This window comes from Aethalodelphis obliquidens, unplaced genomic scaffold (genome assembly GCF_003676395.1).
Source record: "Aethalodelphis obliquidens isolate GAN/ISIS:26980383/991018 unplaced genomic scaffold, ASM367639v1 scaffold11, whole genome shotgun sequence".
Taxonomy (NCBI): Eukaryota; Metazoa; Chordata; class Mammalia; order Artiodactyla; family Delphinidae; genus Aethalodelphis; species Aethalodelphis obliquidens.
Window position 1 is genome coordinate 19,434,367 of NW_020837955.1, and position 18,359 is coordinate 19,452,725.

At 55.2% G+C, this 18,359-nt stretch overlaps 1 protein-coding gene across 4 annotated transcripts; it reads right to left on the bottom strand.

Moving 5' to 3' along the window:
* Window positions 1-481: 481 nt before the first annotated feature.
* On the bottom strand, window positions 482-13,947 carry LDB1 (LIM domain binding 1). Of its 4 annotated transcripts, none has more exons than XM_027112385.1 (11): window positions 13,591-13,743; window positions 5,515-5,617; window positions 5,345-5,389; window positions 5,161-5,236; window positions 4,963-5,065; window positions 4,617-4,789; window positions 3,950-4,072; window positions 3,632-3,715; window positions 3,416-3,539; window positions 3,063-3,211; window positions 482-2,351 (listed from the first exon to the last, which is right to left on the bottom strand). In XM_027112385.1, the coding sequence occupies exons 1-11, from the start codon at window positions 13,613-13,615 to the stop codon at window positions 2,121-2,123; spliced, it is 1,236 nt and encodes a 411-aa protein (XP_026968186.1). In that variant the 5' UTR covers window positions 13,616-13,743; the 3' UTR covers window positions 482-2,120. The 4 variants fall into 4 exon arrangements, with proteins under 4 accessions (XP_026968186.1, XP_026968188.1, XP_026968189.1 ...); XM_027112387.1 differs by lacking the exon at window positions 13,591-13,743 and adding an exon at window positions 8,171-13,567 and having other exon boundaries at window positions 1,584-2,351; XM_027112388.1 differs by having other exon boundaries at window positions 1,607-2,351; window positions 3,069-3,211; window positions 13,591-13,947.
* Between the last annotated feature and the right edge of the window lie 4,412 nt (window positions 13,948-18,359).

Sequence of the window (18,359 nt, forward strand, 5' to 3'; positions counted from 1 at the left end):
ACTAGTTCAGATCTCAGCTGGGCTGGTAAGCTAGAGGCCAGGTAGGCGTAGGAATCTGACAAAAACAGGACTGAGTCTCCCAAGAATTTAACCACCCAAAGCTCCTCCAATCCAAGTCCCCTCCTAGGCAAGGACCCCTTCTTCCACCCCTCCCCCAACAGCTTAATCCAGGTCTATCTATCCCAGGAACCCAGCCTGCAGAGGGCCACCACCTGTCTGGCAGCCCCATGACAGTTAGGGGTGAGGAACAATAGTCCTGGGAGGGGCTGGGAAGTCAACTTTTGAGGAATACAGGGCAGCCTGGGACACATCAAGAACACCACCAGAAGAGTGAAGGGAAATGTGAGATGGGAGTGAGGGGGAATTCACAAGCCCAATCCATGCCTCTTCCCCAATGACTGGTGTTAGGGACTGCAGGAAGGAGGGGAAAAAGACTGCCTTGGACTGAGTCATTATAGGCATCAATGACCAACCAAGACACTCTCAAACCAAAAAGTCTCTTTATTGAGCGGTACCATACATGACTCAAATGGCCCAAAAGAAAAAAAGAAATACAAATCAAAAGAAGGCATTACAGCGGGCGGGGTGGGACATCCACCTTCCCTACCCCTTCCCTCAGCTCCTGACACAATATCCTTCCAAAAGTGGCAGCTGGAGTAGAGGAAACAGGATGTGGGGGACCCCAGAATCCAGAAGGAAGAGTGGGGAGAGAGGTGGTGCTAACACTTCTGGAACTGGCCACAGGAGAAGGCAGCGAAGCCACAGAGCTGCGTCCAGACTCATGGGACCCTGCTCTCGGCCTCACCCTGGGCCTGGAGCCTCCACATGTCCAATTGTGAAACAGAGCTGAGGATCCTGGCTGCCTCCCCTGTCCTTCTATGAAGAAGGGGAGAGAGGAGATACTGGGAGATGAAGGGCCTTTACTTCAGCTGGAGGACAAAAGCCTATTGCTCCCTGGTGGGCTCAGAGCTGGGACACCCTCAGTGGCTTCTCCCCCTCCTTGAAGGGCAGGGGAGGACTAGATATGCAGTCTGAGGAGTTGGGGAAAGAGAGTACTGGAGAGTGGATGAACCCCTTCTCCACCCATGCCTGCCCAACTGAGACAAAACAAAAAACACAGTGACAAACAAGGCTGCTCCCTTCCCTCCACACTCCCTAAGGCAGGGAGCCTCCCCCTCACCCCATCCAAGACAGCTGCTCTAGTGGAGGACTTGTAAAGAATATACACACCGTGGAGGGAGGGGGTTGGGGGCTGGGATAGAAGGAGCCACAAGCACTAGGAGGGCAGGCCAGAGTCCTAGAGGATGGGGAGACAGAGACAACAGCAGGGGGCTGTCACAAAAGTGAGGCCATCAATGGCGCCCTACCCCCATGGCATGCCTTCCCCAACTCCAGTCACCCCAGAGGAAAAGAGAAGAGAGATGGCAAAGTGTCTCCTTGGTCTGAAGCTCTCCAAACTGTGTAAAACAGTGATGCATACCCCACTACCTCCACATAGGCCCTAAGCTCTCCACCTGCCAGGCACAGGGAGGTAGCTGGACCTTTAATAAGGGGAAATAGGGGACATGAGTGATTTTTTTTTAAACTTACATCTTTAATAATATTATTTTTTAAAAAACTTGGAGCTGGGATAGGTGGCAGAAGGGAGGAGCCCAAAGCTTTACCCCTCTACTACCAGCCACCTAAGGGGAGGGTTTGGAGGAGGGGCATTCAATCAAGCCCCATAACTTTTAAGTCCCTAAGGGCTGTGGGCATAGACAACCCCAGGCTTGAAGAGGGTGGAGTCAGGAGGATGAGGGAACCCAGAACCTGGGGTGAGGATGGAGGCAAATGCCCTGGGAGGTGGTCAGGACATTTCTCAGAGGCCCAGGGTCCACATAGGCATCCACATGAGTACCCCCTTCCCCAAAAGGCTCTGCAGAGGCCAGCCCCAGCCCAGGGCCACTGGGGGGGCAAATCTTGGCACCTGCCCCCAGTGAGTCCAGTTCCTCCCTGAAGCGGGTGGATGAGGCTGCCCATTTTAGATGCTCAGTCTCTTCATTCTGTCTTCTGCTCCCTGGGGCTTCGAGGGGTGGGGCAGACAGGCAGAGCGCTGGGTGGCGGTGGCCATGGCAAAGCCTTTACTGGGAGGCCTGTGACGTGGGGTTCTCCGATTTGCTCTCTTGGCTGGACGGAGGCTTGCTGTTCCAGGGGCTGTTGGCGCCCAGGGCAGGGGAGTTGTTAAAGCTGTCCTCGTCGTCAATGCCGTTGGCCGCGTCAAACTGGGTGTTCTCCAGACGGGTGATGAGCCTCTCGTCCTCGTCCCCGAACTCCCCGCCCATCAGGGTGGGCTCCCCCACCACCATCACATCCTGAGAGTGGCGGAGGTCCCCAAACATAATCGGGGCAGGGGCTCGCCCAGCCCAGGGCAGCAGATACCCCCAGAGCCCCAACACCCACCCGGGAAACTCAACCCCACACCCCCCAACTTATACCCCAATTTAAAACCCCAACTCCTCTGATACCCTCCGCCCCTGGAATACTTCCCACTGAATGACTGCAAAGCATCACAGCCTTTAACCTATATCCACTGGATTCTGGGAGAAGTCAGTCTACTCCTCTAGCTCCCTAGTCCATCTCTCCAAAATTTTAGGGGGCTCCTGAACTTCTGTCCAATGTAAGAGAGAAGGAGCAGATCAAAAACACCGGTTGGGAAACGTATGTGCATGTATGTATTCTAGATTTGCACACATTCAAGTCTGTGTGTCCCTCTGTCAGAGTGTGTGTCTCTCTGGTGGTCTGTGTGCCCCTAAGCTGTCTGTCCTTTATGTCCATACGTTCCCATGGCTGTCTCCGTCCCTTGATGTCGTACGTTGCTACGTCTGAGTCTGTGTGATCACAATCATGCACATGACTGACAAGGACTGTCATCAGGGACAAGAGTCAGCCCACGATGGCAAAGGACACTGGGAAAAACTGTCTTTGTTTCTACGTCTGCTAGTGAGCTCAGGATGGGACAGGGTCAAGGGTCAGGGGCCAGCAGTGGGGCAGCCCAGAAGAGAGAAGAAAGCCGAGATGCTTACAGGTACCTGGCTGGAGAGGGCGAAGGTGCTGGCTGGGCTTTTCTTCTTGCTGTTGCTGTTGTTGGTGTTGCCACCCCCCGAGCTCATGGTGCTGCCCCCTGACATCTTCCTTTTCCGCCGCTTGCTGGGCTGCTGCCGTGCAGGCTCCGCTGTGCCAGGGAAAGGAGACTCAGGTGGGGTAGCACCCTGGGACCCTTATTCCCCATTCTGGCTCCTAAGGAGCCTGAGCCTACCCTGATCCCAATCTCGCAGACCCAGGAAAGAGGAAAGGGCTTTGTGAGGAGACAGCGATACAGCCTTGGGGAAGCAGCATCAGATACTGGTAAGAGCAGGTGCAGGTGCAAGGCACTCACCAGGGGGTGCTACCATGCGCTGCCACTTCTGGAAGAGGCAGGTCTTGAGACAGTCACGGGGGCTGAGGCTGTAGGTCTTGTGGCGGGACATGAGCTCCTGCATGGGCTCGAGTATCACACAGAGCTGGGGGGAGACCAGTTAGTGGCTTGTCAGGGGATAGACGTGGAGTGGAGACCAAATGGGATGGGGCAGAAATTGGGTGATCAGAGACTCACTCGGAGGTAGTTAAGAGTGGAATTGGACAGCCCACACCGGGTGATGTTTTTGGAGAGCTGATCCAACATCTGGGGGTCCTGGGCCTAGAGGAGGAGAAAGGTAAGAATACTAGTACCTGGGTTGCATCTGCTCACCTGCCCTATCATCTTAGCCTCGTGACACCCAAGAGAAGAGGGACTACTATATAAAAACCCATTTTTCAGATGGATAAACTTCAACCCTCTGTCTAGGGCCACTGGTGGGTAATGGCAGACCTCGTTCCACCCTTCCCGCTGCCTGCCCTCAGCCTTGTGGCTTAGGTTCTGTGCACAACTCACATGCATGGCAAGGATGCTGCGGGGGATGAGCTCTCGGTGCTGCCGGATGCTGAAGTGCCACGTCTTTATCCGCATCATGTCATCAAACATGAACTCCAGGTACAACCGGCCCTCCACACAAACCTGGAAACAAGCTTGTCACAAGTCTGCTCACCTCCCCACATACGCAAAAGTATACCGGTTCCCCTGTTTCCTCATGATTCTCCCACTACATACACTCCTGCCACCTGAACAGAAATCTGGGTGCATAACTGACATGGACCATCTCCTCATATACCTGCCACACTGGCACACACACACACACAGACACACACACACAGACACACACACACAGACACACGCACACACACAGACACACACACACACACACACACAGTAGAAACGCTTAACAGATTCTTGTCCTCTCCTCTTGTAGCTAGTAAAACACTCGTCAGCCATAAGCTCCATGAGAACAGGCTCTTGTTCACTGGTGTCTCCCTGCGGCCCAGAAAACTGTTATGTACAAACTCAATACACGTCTGCTGAATACTGCAGCATGCCTGCCATCCCTGTGCATCCTGCCACTTCCCATTATGTCTCCCTGGGGAAAAGCCAAGTACATTTTTGGGAGCCAGAAGGGGAATCAAACCCACGTACTTCAGTGCTCCACATCCAACTGGGTGCTAACCTGGGTGAACATAGGTTTGCCATGCTGGGTCACCATGCTGCCCTGGTCACAGTCAAGGGAAACAAAGTTGCTGTGGAATGCCTCCTTGGGGTGCTTAAGTACATAGTAGAGCTCCGTAGCACCCCCCTCAAAGATGCTGCGGAAGTAGCGTGGGATCAGGGTCCGGCCAATGGCTGCAGAGATGGGACAAACTCTTCAGAACAGAAGGATCTCAAAAGTGGTCAGGCAGATACCATCCCTGCCAAGACAGATCCCCTGGGACAAATACCCACGCCCAGATCTTAGAAGGACACAGGAGATGTATGCTCTTACAGCGGCACTGGCAGGACCCCCAGAGGTCACTCACTATATCTCTTTGGTCCATCCTCCAGGCAGAAAGTGATGGTTAACATGGCATCATCCTCAAAGAACTCAGTCGTGAAAGCATCCCACCAGAGATTGTCACACTCCTAAGAAGCACAGGGAAGGGTGTGTGTGTCAGAAGACATGCCACAGGGGTGCCCAGATGGCCCTCTCCCTCCAAGCTCCTTTCCCTTGGCTATACCTCTGTCCAGTTTTGAAGCCGTTTGTTAAGCTCAAATATCCTGTAGTCAGTTTGGTTGCCATATGGTGTGTGCCTCCTGGGGGAAGTGAAGAAGGGAGATCAGTAGGAGCAGAGCCTCCCCCCACCACCCCCGCCTTCACCCCTGTAATGGAAAGCACCAACCTCCCCACTGGGCTCCACTTACCCAATCCCAGGCTCCAGGTAGGTAGGCGGGTACATGGGAGTTGGGCTGTGTAAGGGAAGAGGCTATGAGAATGGGGGTGGAAGACAGGAATTATTGGGGGGTGTCACTCCCTCCCCTTTTCAGGCAGGATGCCATCTGGGGAAGGAACAGGAAGTGGACAAGAAACTCACCCCACATCCCGATCTAGCATGGTGCCGGGATGGAAGGGGGGGAAGGCGTTGCCGTTCGGGGGCTCCTTGGGTGAGTACAGCTTGAATGACTTTGAGGAACAACCTAGAAGGGAAAGAAAGAAGGGGTCTCCTGAGTCCCTCTTGGCAGTGCTCCTGGAAGTCTGCTAGACTGTATGCACAGGGACTGGTCTTCTGGAGCCCCCGAGGGCACTAGGGGAGGGAGACTACCCTACGGAGCACCTATCCCAGTTTTTATTAAGAAACTAGAAGTTCTCAGCCCTAATACCCAAGACCCCATTTCTTCATGTGGCTGAGCCCTGGATGACAGAATTGAACCTGGGAAGAAATGTCAGCACCACAAGATAAATAAATATCTAAATATCAGAATCTAAAATTTTGATAAACTCCCTTTTCATCTACATTGTTTTGTTTAATCATCATCACAACCTTGTGACGTAGCAGGGTCGAGTGTAACATTCCCATTTTATAAATGAAGCAACTAAAAGTTCAAAGGGACTTACCAAGATCGTACAGCTACTAACTGGCAGAGTTAGAACTCAAGTCCTAGGGCTCAAGCCTAGTCTTCCGATTCCCATATCCTATAGTATTTACCCCTCTTGCCCTCTGGAGACCAGGTTGGGGGAGGGTAAAGGGGGATTTTGCCAACTCCCTGCTCCTTCTCCACCCCCAGGGTCTCAGGAGGGCAGGGGATAGAAAGATAAAGGGGGGGGTAGTGCCTGCTGGGTGCCGCCCACCAGATAACCAGTTGGGCCTTCTGCCTCTCACACCAACGGCCACTCCCTTATCAGCCCAGCCCCCCCCCCACACACCCACCATGGGTCTAGTATTCTCTCCAAACCAGAAACCCAAAGCCTCAACCCCTTTTCTCTCCTTAGACTTGCAGTGAGGGAGGGAGGTAGATGGGCCTCCAATGGGTCCCACTCTAGTTACATATAGAAAATAAACAGCCCCAGGGAAGGAGCCTAGGTTTCAGGGGCTCAGTCTAGGAGGCAAGTGGTAACTAGACAGGGTCTCTGCTTGTGTGTATCTGTGCATGAGCTCATGTGTCCCCTCTCCACCTCACTCAGAAGCATACACAGTTCTACTCCTGCTCTACTATTACCTGACTGGAAGAAGTGCTACTTTCATAGCTAGGTAAGAGCCAGGTACCCTCACAATGCCACTTATCCCCTCCCCACCAGACAGGAGGAGATCGTGAAGCAGAGTCCTAGTCACAGCTGCTTCCTCATGTCCCCCAAACTTGACTGCATTTGGAAGGGTAGCTGTATCGGCTGTATCTGAGCCCTATCTCCAATTTAGATACAAAATCTATTTTGTTCCTTGGGAGGAAGAGACAAAGGAAGACCCTGTACCAACATGTATCATTTAATTCTCTCCCCTGGGTCCCCTCCTCACAATATGGGCCAAAGGAGGGTCCCAGAGAGGCCTACCCTCCACCGTCCCCAAAGACTCAGTGCCAAGACTCAGAGCCTGTGTGTACCTGCACACGTGTGTGCCTCATCCTGCCTAGCAGCCTTGCACCCTCAGCTCGCCCCAACATGTCTACCAAGGGCTGGAACCCAGCAGCCCCAGGCAGGATCAGGGTGCCTGCAACAGGCCCTTGCCCCACGCATGAGCTCTCATAGGCCACATCCAAATGCTCCCAGCACGACATACACAGCCTTCACATGCCAGTCAGGACTGAATGAGGAGCATGTGTCCTCAGGAAAGAGGCAGGCCCATCCAACCCCAAGTCCCCCCACTCCACAGACAGGTGGACAAGGCCATGTAGGAAGTCAAAGCTCACATTAGCAACCAGAAGCCAGGCCTGGGCAATGCACCCAGTAGTCTAGATTATTAGACCTGGCCCTCATCCCCTACCTAGGCCCTCCTTTCCCCAAAAGCATTACTGCCCCTGCCCCTCAGTTTCAGGACCACTTGAAATGTATCAGCTCAAGACCCTAAAGAGAAGGGAGGCAAAACACCAGGGTTCCTCTCTAACTAAGTTTCAGAGCTTCAATTTCTCACTTGAGAAATGACAGGCATTGCCTGGGGCTAGGTAACAGTACTGAGGAGCTAAAGCCCAAAGCTCTGGGGCCTCTATTTACACGACCAGTGAATGGACACAAATAAACTCAGTATCTCTCCAGAGCCATAGCAACTCCCAGTAGCCCCAGCACAAGGGCTGGGGAGTGAGAAGAGAAGGGGAGGGAACATCACCCAGACCATCTGTCCCTGCTGCTGCCTGTCCCCAGCAGCAGGGGTAGAGGGAGCAACGTGGGGGTGGGGGTGAGGGGATGGATGTGTCATCCAGTCTTGGAGTCAGGCAGAGTCCCGTCTCCCACCTCTAGCAACCTAGGAGCCCTTAGGAAGGGGGAGGAGAGAGGAAGAGCCCAGAACTAGTAAAGTTTTCTCAGAATGGAAGCTGCATCCTGTGGCCTAGGGGGGCACCTCCAGCTGGGTATTTCCATGGTAACCAGCCTGACCCGAGGGCAGGCCCCCTCCCTCTGGGGGCTGACCAGAGGTCAGCAGGCCCGAGAGCCCTCTCCTCTATGAGCTGGGTCACCTCTCTCACAGCCAGCATACCAGGCCCGGGCCAGATGGAGGACCTTCCACCCACCCCCAACAGGCTTGCAGGGTGCCCAGACTTACTTACCTGGGAGAACTGAGGGGGCCAGGAGAGGTGCGGGGAGCGGCTGCGAGCCCAGAGGGGCCCTGGCAGGGGTGAGGCCTGAGGGGGGGCCAACTTCAGCCGCTCATGTCCCGAGTGGGACAGGCAGGCCTGGCTGGGAGTTCCACTCCGCGGGCTGCACAAAGACTCGCACGCACGGCCTCGGCTCGCCCCACGGCGGCCACAGCCCCGGGAGAAAGTTACAATAGCCACTGGGCTGGGGACCCGGGGCCAGGGGGCCGGCCTGGGGGGCGGGGGGCCGCGGGGAGTCCGGAGCCTTCTTTGTTTGCAAGGTTTCCCTCAACAATGGCTGCTCCGCTCTTTCCTCCTCCTCCTCCTCCTCCTCCTCCGCTCTCCCCGCCGCCGCCTCTGCCTCTGCCTCCAAGCAGCCCGCCCGCCCTCCCCAGGCCAGCAGGCCCCTCCGCCGGGGCACCAGCAGAGGCAGGGCCCGGCACTCACACTCACTCACACTCGCTCACGCACAGACACACACAGCGCCCCGCCGGCTCCCTTCCTTTTCTCCCTTTCTCTCCCTCCCTCCCCGCTGGCTCTCTCAGAGCCTCTCTCAGAATGAGGCCCCAGGGCGGGCGGAGGGTGGAGCTGCCCCCACCGGCCCCGCCCCCTCCCTGCGAGGAAAGAGGAAGAGGGAGAGAGGGGAGGGAGAGAGCTTGAGAGAGGGAGGCAGGCAGGGAGGACTGCTGAGAAAAACAAAAGAGAGACAGAGACTGGGAGAGACAGGGGACAGGCCGGAGAGAGGGATACAGAGAGACTGGGTCTGGAGAGACCGGGATGGAGGGGAGGGCTGTGGGAGCCAGGAACTGGAATGCCGCTCCCAAGCCCCAAGCGGGGTGCTCAGGGGTGAGCTGGGGAGCCTAAGCCACAGGCAGGGATGGAGGAGGGCACTCGTCCTCTCTGGAGACTCCCAGTATCTTCTAACGGTCTCCCAAACATCCCCCAAATCTCTCTTCCTCTCCCTAGTGATCTCTCGGGTTGAAGGCTGGCCTGAGCAGCCACCCGTGGCTGGTGAAATCCCAGAGCAGCTGGGGGGAAGGCTCCAGGGGGTTATTTTTGACAGAGACACACTCAGACTTCAGCCTGTAAACACTGATTGGAAGGAGGGGGACACTCCAGGTTCCCTGCCCCCAACCCAGCTTAGTTCCAAATGCTAACTACCTTTGCAGGAAGCCCCCTTTCCCCCACCCACCCATCATCACCACCACCACCACCACCACCACCACCGGAGGCACGTGGGTGCAAGGGAAAGGGGCTCTGTTAGAGCTCAGGAAGGCAAACTTGCCCATCTGAGGGTCCCCAGAAGGGGTCTAGTCTGCTGCTGAATCCTCCCCCAAACCCTAGGAAAAAATGGTATATGGTTACCAGGGTAGCAACCTGTTCTCCAATGCAAGGGGGGAAGCCCAAGAGAGGGGGCTTTTCTAAAACTTGGATAGTGGTCCAGGCCCTACTACCTGGACAGAAACACACACACACACACACACACACACACACACACACACACACACACAGTCTCTCTCTTTCTCTCTCTCTCTTTCTCTCTCTCTCACATGGGAAGTGGGGGGCAGTAAGGACTTCCTTCTTCTTTGCAATTTGAGTCTCAGCTTTGTATTCCCACCCCCCCCCAACCAGATTCACACACAGCCCCACAACAGGATGGCATACATACCAGCTGACTGTGCAATAATACTATTGCATCTGGCTCTGTGAACATCCTCCACACACAATTAACACAGCTCACTCTCACACAAATCCGTACCTGATACACACTTCAACCTGTGATATACCTCAAACCTCAAATAAACCCAAACCCAGGACACACACACATACACAGTGGGACCTGTGACGCACATGCCCCAAGCCCCAAGACACACCCCAAAACTGCATTATACCTCCTAAACCTTTGACAGACTGCTACACACATACCCTGACCATTTGTTACCCAGGGACTAACCCCACCCCCCTCTGAAATCTGCACACCATTCTCCATCATGGCCTGGCCATATGATATATCCTGGCTTTCATAAACCTATCGAAATCTATACTCTTCAGCCAGAATGCCTACCATCATACTGCCTACCACCAGGACTTGAGATACTTGTCCTGACTCCCAAATTTACAGCCCAACTCTGGGATAACTACATTCCTCCCCCACTGACAGGACAATTCCTGTCATTTGTTTTGTGCCTTTAAACTTTCCAAAGCACATTCACAGGCAGTACCTCAAGAGATCCTAATAGCATCCAGGGCCTATTATCCGAACTTGCACAGATTAGTGAGACAGGAGGGCCTGAGGCTGGAACCCTGGTTCTAACCCCACTCACACAAGCCCAGCCCTGGGGCACTGCAGCCATTCCTACTGCCTGCCCCCTCCAAGGAATGGTCACTCCAGGCCCCAAATGACTATCTACTTGGGGAGGGGAGATGGTTGTGTGCTCTGGCTTCAGCATCCAGTTCAGAACTCAGAACCCTCACCCAGTCTGTCTCCTCAAATTTCAGGGAGAAGGGCCCCTAAATACCAAGATGTATCCAGACCCTGGCATATCATTCAAAACGGGCCCTCTCCTAGTTCCCCTTCTCCAGCAAGTCCTCTCTCAGTTCGGACTTAATTCTCCCACTTGCACAGGGGCAGATGAGGTCCAACTAAAGAGAGCAACTCAGAGTTAGAAGGCTCTAAAATTGGTGGGAGGTGGGGTGGGGAGAAAGCAGGGAGCAGCAAAGACTGACAAAGGTGATGAGGGAGGGAAGAGCAAGAGCACCCCTGCTGGAGGTGGGAATTCTGAAGGGGAGCAGCCCGCCCCAGCCCACAGGATAAGGTACCAGCACTGCCCCCTGCCCGGGCCCCTGGGGCTCCCTGACCCAGGCCTCCAGTGTGCCTGCCCCCCTTCCTTTGTCTGTGCCCGGCCTCCCGTTGGCCTGGCGCTCTGCCATCCTCCTCTCCTGGCTCCCAGCCGCCACCACTGCTGCCTCCTCCCCTCCCCCTACTCCTCCCTACCTTAACCCTTCTGAGTCACATGCTGCCCCAGACAGGCCCTGGCCCCCTCAGCAACCTGCCCTGCCCAGGATGATGTCCCTTAGCAGAGGTCCTCCCTGCTCCTGACCAAAGCCCCAGAAGCTACTACACACCCCAGGAGCACTATGAGAGCTAGATGTGTGTATGTGTGTATCTTGTAGTGTTTCCTTCTGCATGTGCATGTGTGTGGGTCTGCGTGTGCTCTGGCTTCCCTCAGTCACATGTGTGGGGCATGTGCTGTCTCTGCCGGGCTGGGGGAGGAGGAGCCGGGAGACAGCAGAGCACAAAGGAGAGACTCAGGCAGGCAGGCAGGCAGGCGGCAGGCAGGCAGCCTGCCAGGGCGCCTGGGCCCCCACCCCAGGGCTGCTCAGGTTGCGGGGGGTGGTCTTTAGGCCTGCACTGGACATGCTGCCACGGGGTCCCTGTGTTCAGCCATGTGCTCACACACACCCATGCAAGCGTGGTGCCCTCCCTTACCCCGAATCCTACCATTTCTAACCCCCAGGCCACTCTCATGCCCCTCCCCAAGTGGTTCTCTTGAAGACTAACCTCCATCCATCCTCTGTGGCACCAATCCATAAGACTTCCTCACATTCAGGAAAAAGATTCCCCACTCTCGGCCATCTTAGGCCTCCTCTTCCCCAACCAGATCACCAGACACACAAAAGGAACATACCTTTTAGGGCACTGCCTTAAGTTGTCCCCCCTCACACATACAGGTCCTCTTCTGTACCCATGCTGCTCCCTGAGAGACTGAGAGGGAAACTTTCTCCCTTCTCCTACAGGACCAGGCACCCTACCTCAACTTCAAGATCAACCTCCCATCTACCTCCAGCCTGACAACCTTTCCATACTCACCTCCTGCTCGCTATTTGTAGGCACTAATAATCATATTTAAGACTCAGCCCTTTAGCTATGCTTATGTAGGGTGATGGAGGATCAAGGCCATGGGATGGACTCAGAGAATGGATGGATCTGAACAGGGTACTCAGCATGGGGCAATTGTAAAGAAAATACACAAACACACACACCAAGCTGGTAGGAGGAGGAATGATGGGGCCAGGAAGGATTCCAGCTTGGCAGGCTCTTCCCTCTCCTCCTCTCCCCGACCCTCTGCAGCAGGAGCCAGGGGTTCCCACACCTGGATATCCCAGGATTCTTAGGCTCTACTAGCCCTCCCTCTGGGCCCCATGCCCCTTAAACGTCAGCCTCAGCAGGCACTTTAATGTGTGCCCAGCCCAGCAGAGCTTTGGCCCGGGTCACATGATTTTCAAGGAAGCTTCCGCACTGGCAGCTTCCCTTGGGGATGTGTGTTGGGGGGAGGGGGGTTTCCAGTTGTGAGGTATGGACCTCCCAGAGAACAGGGCATTTGGAGGGGCTAAGGATCCAAACCAGGCTAGATTCAGGAATACCTGACTTTCCAGAGAAAGCTAACTCCTGCCTGGGACAGAAGGGGGTCCTGCAGATAATTCAAGAACCCAGAGTCCTGGGGATGGATATAAACCGTGTTCTGAGGCCCTCTGAAGACCACCTCTCCAGTCACACGGCCCATCTCCTTCTCCCTGGCAGCAGGAAAGAACTCAGACCCAGGCCTTCCTCCTCCCTAGGAAAGAACTCAGACCCAGGCTGTCTGTCACTGGCAAGAGCTGATGTGTTTGGGGGGAGGCAGGTATCTGAACCTAAGTCCTCTCATTGGGGTCAAGCATCGCTCCCCTCAATTCAATTCTCACAAGTCACTCTTATTTCCTAGCTTGCCTGGGGCTGCCACATTCCCCCTCCCACTAGGGCGAAGATGCCAGACCCAAGGGCCCAATTATCTGCCCCCCACACCCCAGGAGGACCTCGTGTCCCTCAGGAGGGCAAACCTTCCCTGGCAACAGGCAGGATAATTTGGAGGGGGGCAAGACGGCCCCCAATCAATCCCTCCCCCCAAACAGGGTCCTCAGAAACAGCCTGGAGGGAGGTGTCACAGAATAGGTAAGAGGGAATAGGCAGCAGGGAAGGGGGGGGCAACCCAAACCAGCCAATCACAACTGTATGATGACCTGAGGGGGGGGGTCAAAAGTCCAGACTCACTTCTGATTGGCTAACACCCTGGAATTCTGGGAATTTCAGCCCCCCCAAAACCCCTCCCTAAGTAGCCTCCTCCACCAAAAAACACACACAAGCTAACCCCAGCGCCCCTTACCCGTGCCTCTGGGCTGCTGCGCATTTACACAGTTGGGGAAAACCTTCCCCCGACTGAGGCCCCACACACCCCTGAAGCCTCCGACCACAGCCATGCCATCGACGCCCCACACACAAGTTCTCACCAAACAAGGGGTGAAGGATCGGCAGGGAGGGTTCGGGGAGGGGCCGGGCGGCAGCGCGCCCCACTCACCAGGACAGGCACAGCCCACTGACATCTTCACATCGCCCGCCGCTGGGGGCCCAGCCAAGTCACGGTGCCCGCCCCGCGCGGGGACAGGCCGGGCATGAGCCGCCGCCGCCGCCCGCGGCCCCCGCTGTCCTCGCCGCCGGCCCGGCCCGGCCTCGGCCCGGTGCGGGCGGCCCCTGGCTGCAGTGAGGGGCCTGTCAGGCGCGGAGCAGACAGGAAGGAAGCCAGGCAGGAAGGCGAGCTGTCTCTGCGTGTGTGCGCGCGGGTGTGCGTCCCCGGAGTGTGTGTCTGTGTGTGCGCGTGTGCGTGTGCGTGTCTGTGCGCTCCCGCCGCCCTCCCCGCCGCCAACGCCGCCGCCGCTGCCGCTCGCCCCCTCTAGCTCTCGCGCTCCCTCTCGCTCTCGCTCTCGCTCTCGCTCTCGCTCTCCCTCTCGCTCTCCCTCTCGTAGGCGCCCGCTCACCAGCCCTAGTCGGGCTGGGCCGGGCTTTATTAATATGCTAATTGCCTGCTAGTGGGCGGGGAGAGCAGTGTCAAAGTGACCCGGGCGAGGGCGCAGCGGGCGGCGACTTGCGTGCGCCGCGCGGCGGCGGACGGCGAGGGGCCGGCAGCGCTCCGAGTTCGGCGTGCTTGTGACGCAGCTTTTAAAAAAGGAGACCGAGGCAGAGACCCGGGAGAGGGCGGGCGAGGGGAAGGGAGAGGAAGCGAAGCCTCACGCTGGGTGTCCGTCCTCCGGGCGCCGCTGGGTTGGGAGCTTAGAGGAGCCGAAGCGGGAGCCGGGACTGGGGGAGGCGGGGCCGGGGTGGGCTTTGAGATGTAGCTCTCTCTCCACCCCCGGCCGCGCTCTGGGAGGGAAACGCGACTGCCGACCCCCCGCCCATGCTCTCTGCTGAAACCCCAATCTTAATCTGGAGGCCCCTGGTTATGCGCTTCCACCCCAACGTGGGTGGGGAAAGCAGCACTATCTTAATTCTAGTAGCAACCCCTGAATTCACCTCCCCCCTAAATTAATTACCCCTCCCTTGCCTGCTAAACCAGTTGGGACTGGCCCTAAAAGGGTTAATTAGGTGAGGTCCCGGCGCTCCCTCGCCTAATTGCCTGCGATCTGTGTTTTGCTGGGAGAAGGGCGGGCAGCGAAATGACCGCCAGGTTGGTCTGGGGAGGGAGAATCCGTAGGCTGTCCTTTACCCTTGCAGACTCTGACTCATCAGTCAAGATGCTCACCTCCCTTCCCCCTTTCTCCATCCAGTTTCAGCCTCCCTCCCCCCGCTCCCCCCACCCCCAATCGCCTGGAAGCTGCTTTCCTTTGAGGGCCTCCGAGACTGGGAAGAACAGGAAGCAAACCCCTCCAGTGCCCCCTACCCGCAGGGGCTGTGGCCTCAGTTGGAGGGGGTGGGGTGGAAGGGAGGATGATGTGGATGGTCAACGTAAGGAACACTCCTTCCCCAGGGAGGAGCTTCCCAACCTTCAGGCGCTCCTCAAGGATTCCCTAACCCAGCCGGGGTGGGGGGCAACATCTCCATCTCCATCCCTTCCCAAAAGCCCAGCCTTAGCTGCCTCATAAACAGGAAATACCTATTAGCTGGGAGGAGGGAGGGGAGGGGAAAAGTCTGGAAGAGAGAGTTGGACCGCTCCCTTCTGGGGGGTCCCCAGCTGCTAGCTTCTCTTCTTTAAGCTTCAGGGTGGGCTACAGGAGTAGATGCTGGGGACCTGGCCTGGTGTCCCCTTCCTAGGGCGTCTGCCCCAGTCTGGGTGAAGGGTCCTCCTTCCCTTTGTTACTTAGGTGGGGATTGATTGTGAAGGTTCCCTCACCCCTGCCCAGAGTCTGCACAGCTGGCTTGACTGGCTGAGGGAGGGTTATAGATGTGGAAGCTTAAGTGTTTATGAGACCCCTTAAGCTTTTGCTGAGGGAGCAAGAAACGAAGGGCAGATGCAGAGTCTGGGAGTTGAAAAGAGGGCCTGCCCAGGGATGGGCATCCCCTCCCTTATGCTCAGGAGAGGGTGGGGGAAGGGAACTGTAAGCATAGCCTCTCACTAACTCCAGCATTCCGTCCACATTGTGGATTCCCCCACCCCTAGCTTTCCCTACCTCCACCCTCTGAGGGGCAAGGGGGGGCGAGATAGAAGCCTGCAGAGGGATGTGACTGAAGCCATCCACACTTACACAGTTATTTCCTTGGCAGCATCTCCTGCCTGTGTCCACCTCCTCCCCACATTCCGCAGGGCAGAGGTCAGCACTACAGGGAGTAAAGGGAACCTAAAGCAATGGAAACTTAGCCTGGAATTTTGGAAACCTCAGTTTGAATTCCAGCTTTGCCCCTCACTAGCAAATTACCTGGGACAACTGACTTCCCCATTCTGAACTCTAGCTTTACCCTCTGTAATTGGTACCTGCAGCTTGATGAAAGTCAAACGAGACAATGTATGCCCAGTCGCCTAGCCCAATGCCAGCCATGTAGTCAGTACTCAATATACATTAGCTCCTTTCTGCTTTCTTTGAGGTTATCGGTTATTTCAAAAGTTTCAGGGGCTTCCCTGGTGGTGCAGTGGTTGAGAGTCTGCCTGCTGATGCAGGGGACACGGGTTCGTGCCCCGGTCCGGGAAGATCCCACACGCCGCGGAGCGGCTGGGCCCGGAGCCTGTGCTCCGCAATGGGAGAGGCCATGAACAGTGAGAGGCCCGCGTACAGCAAAAAAAAAAAAAAATTTCAGGAGTGGGCTGAATTGGCTGGACCCCTTTCACTCTCTACTGTGTACGAATTTGCCTTCCCCCAATCCTGTAACCACTCACCCCTAAGGCCACTCATTCCAAATAACTAGCTTGGCCAGATTCCACGGTGATCACCAATCACTTGAGTGGACAAAGGGGCTTATAACCCACCCTATAGGGGACTTTGCCTCCTCTCAATCTAAGGCTCCCTTCTCCTAGATTACACATGTGGAAGGTGGAAGGCTGGGAAGAAGAAAAACAGCATTTGTTGAGTATATACTATGTGCCCAGTACTGCGCAAGGTGTTTCACACCTGAGATCTCATTTACTTTTAATAATGACCTTTGGAAGAAGGTGCTGTTACCTCCATTAAACAAACAAGAAAACAGATTCAGGAAGGCTAATAAATTCAAACTTTCTGTAAAACATTCTTCTCTGTCTTCTTTGCCTACTAACTAGTTAATGCCTTTTAAACCTCAGTTACACCTTCACCTCCTCTGGGGAGGTACTCCTCTCACTCCCACCCCAGCTGATCTATTGGTCCTGTTTCCTTTAAGGAAATATTATCTCAGTACTGTTGAATGGGTGATTAAGTTAAGTCGATTCACCTCCCTGAACTTGCCCAAGGTCACACAGCTAACAAGTACTTGACCCAGTGCTCTTCTCTGCCTTATTTCTAGTTTGGACTAGGCCTGGGGAAGAAGAGGAAACCATCATTGGAGCAGCTCTGGAAACTGTGCTGCAGGCAAAAATGGGAGAAGTCACAGATGCCTGGCAGATAGCCCTGGGGTGTGGTAGGAAGGCAATGAGTCTATGTGGAAGGTCTTTAATGACAAGGTCCTGGAGGGTGGCAGGCTTAGCTGATGTGGATGGATAGATTTGAGCACCCAGTATTTTCTTTTTTTATGGCTGCGTTGGGTCTTCGTTGCTGTGCGCAGAGTTTCTCCAGTTGCGGCAAGCGGGCGCTACTCTTCGTTGAGGTGAGCAGGCTTCTCATTGCGGTGGCTTCTAGCTGCAGAGCACGGGCTCCAGCATTGTGGGTTTCAGTAGTTGCAGCATGCAGGCTTAGTAGCTGTGGCTCACAGGCTCTAGAGCGCAGGCTCAGTAGCTGTTGCGCATGGGCTTAGTTGCTCCGCAGCATGTGGGATCTTCCCGGACCAGGGCTCGAACCCGTGTCCCCTGGCATTGGCAGGCGGATTCTTAACCACTGCACCACCAGGGAAGTCCAATATTTTCTTTTTTGAGGTGAAATCACATGACATAAATTAACCATTTTAAAGTGAATAATTCAGGGACTTCCCTGGGGGACCAGTGGTTAAGACTCTGCACTTCCACTGCAGGGGGCGTGGGTTCAGTCCCTGGCCAGGGAACTAAGGTCCTGCATGCCATGTGACGTGGCAAAAAAAAAAGTGAATAATTCAGGGGCATTCCAATATTTTTAAATACAGTCATTAGTGCAAGATGGACTCTAGACATGGGGATGAAGCAAAATGGGAAGTGAGAAGAGGTGAGGTGGTAAGGAAAGGAGAAGGGAAGAGGAGCCCCACAGAGAGGCAGACAGCAGAAGCAATGAGCTAGACTGCTTTAGGACAGGTGGGTTCCCTGCTTCTTCCAGCTCCTAGAACCTGTCCCATCCAACTTCTTCTCCTGACCTTGACCTTGGCCTTCTCTATTTTCTCCCACATTTCTCTTAGCCCTGAAACTCCCTCAAATACTCATTGGTATTGCTCTTTCTTTCAAGGACGAATCTTCTTTTTCCATCAAGATGGCAAATATGTCTTACTGATGGCTCTGTCCCCAGCACCTAAGAAGGTGCCTAGAACCTGATATGTGTCCTATAACACTTACTAAATGATTATAAGAATTCTGATAGGATTTATCTCTCCCTGCTCCAACAAGTGACTCCTTCCCTTCTTGTCCATTTACCATCACCATCACCATCACCATTTACCATTACCAGCCCTCTCTCTGTCAAATCAGTTTGGCAGATTTGGCCAAATAAATATGTAGAAGGCCCCATCCTTGTGTGGAGGAAACATTACGTCTGGAGGAAAGGGATCTAGGAA

Bases quoted from the DNA above. Each gene is read 5' to 3' on its own strand.
- LDB1 (XM_027112385.1), bottom strand. From the start codon at position 13,615: ATGTCAGTGGGCTGTGCCTGTCCTG. The intron at 5,618-13,590 runs GTGAGTGGGGCG...TTTCCCTTCTAG, and splicing joins AGTGGGCTGTGCCTGTCCTG to GTTGTTCCTCAAAGTCATTC. The intron at 5,237-5,344 runs GTAAGTGGAGCC...CACTTCCCCCAG, and splicing joins TACCTGGAGCCTGGGATTGG to GAGGCACACACCATATGGCA.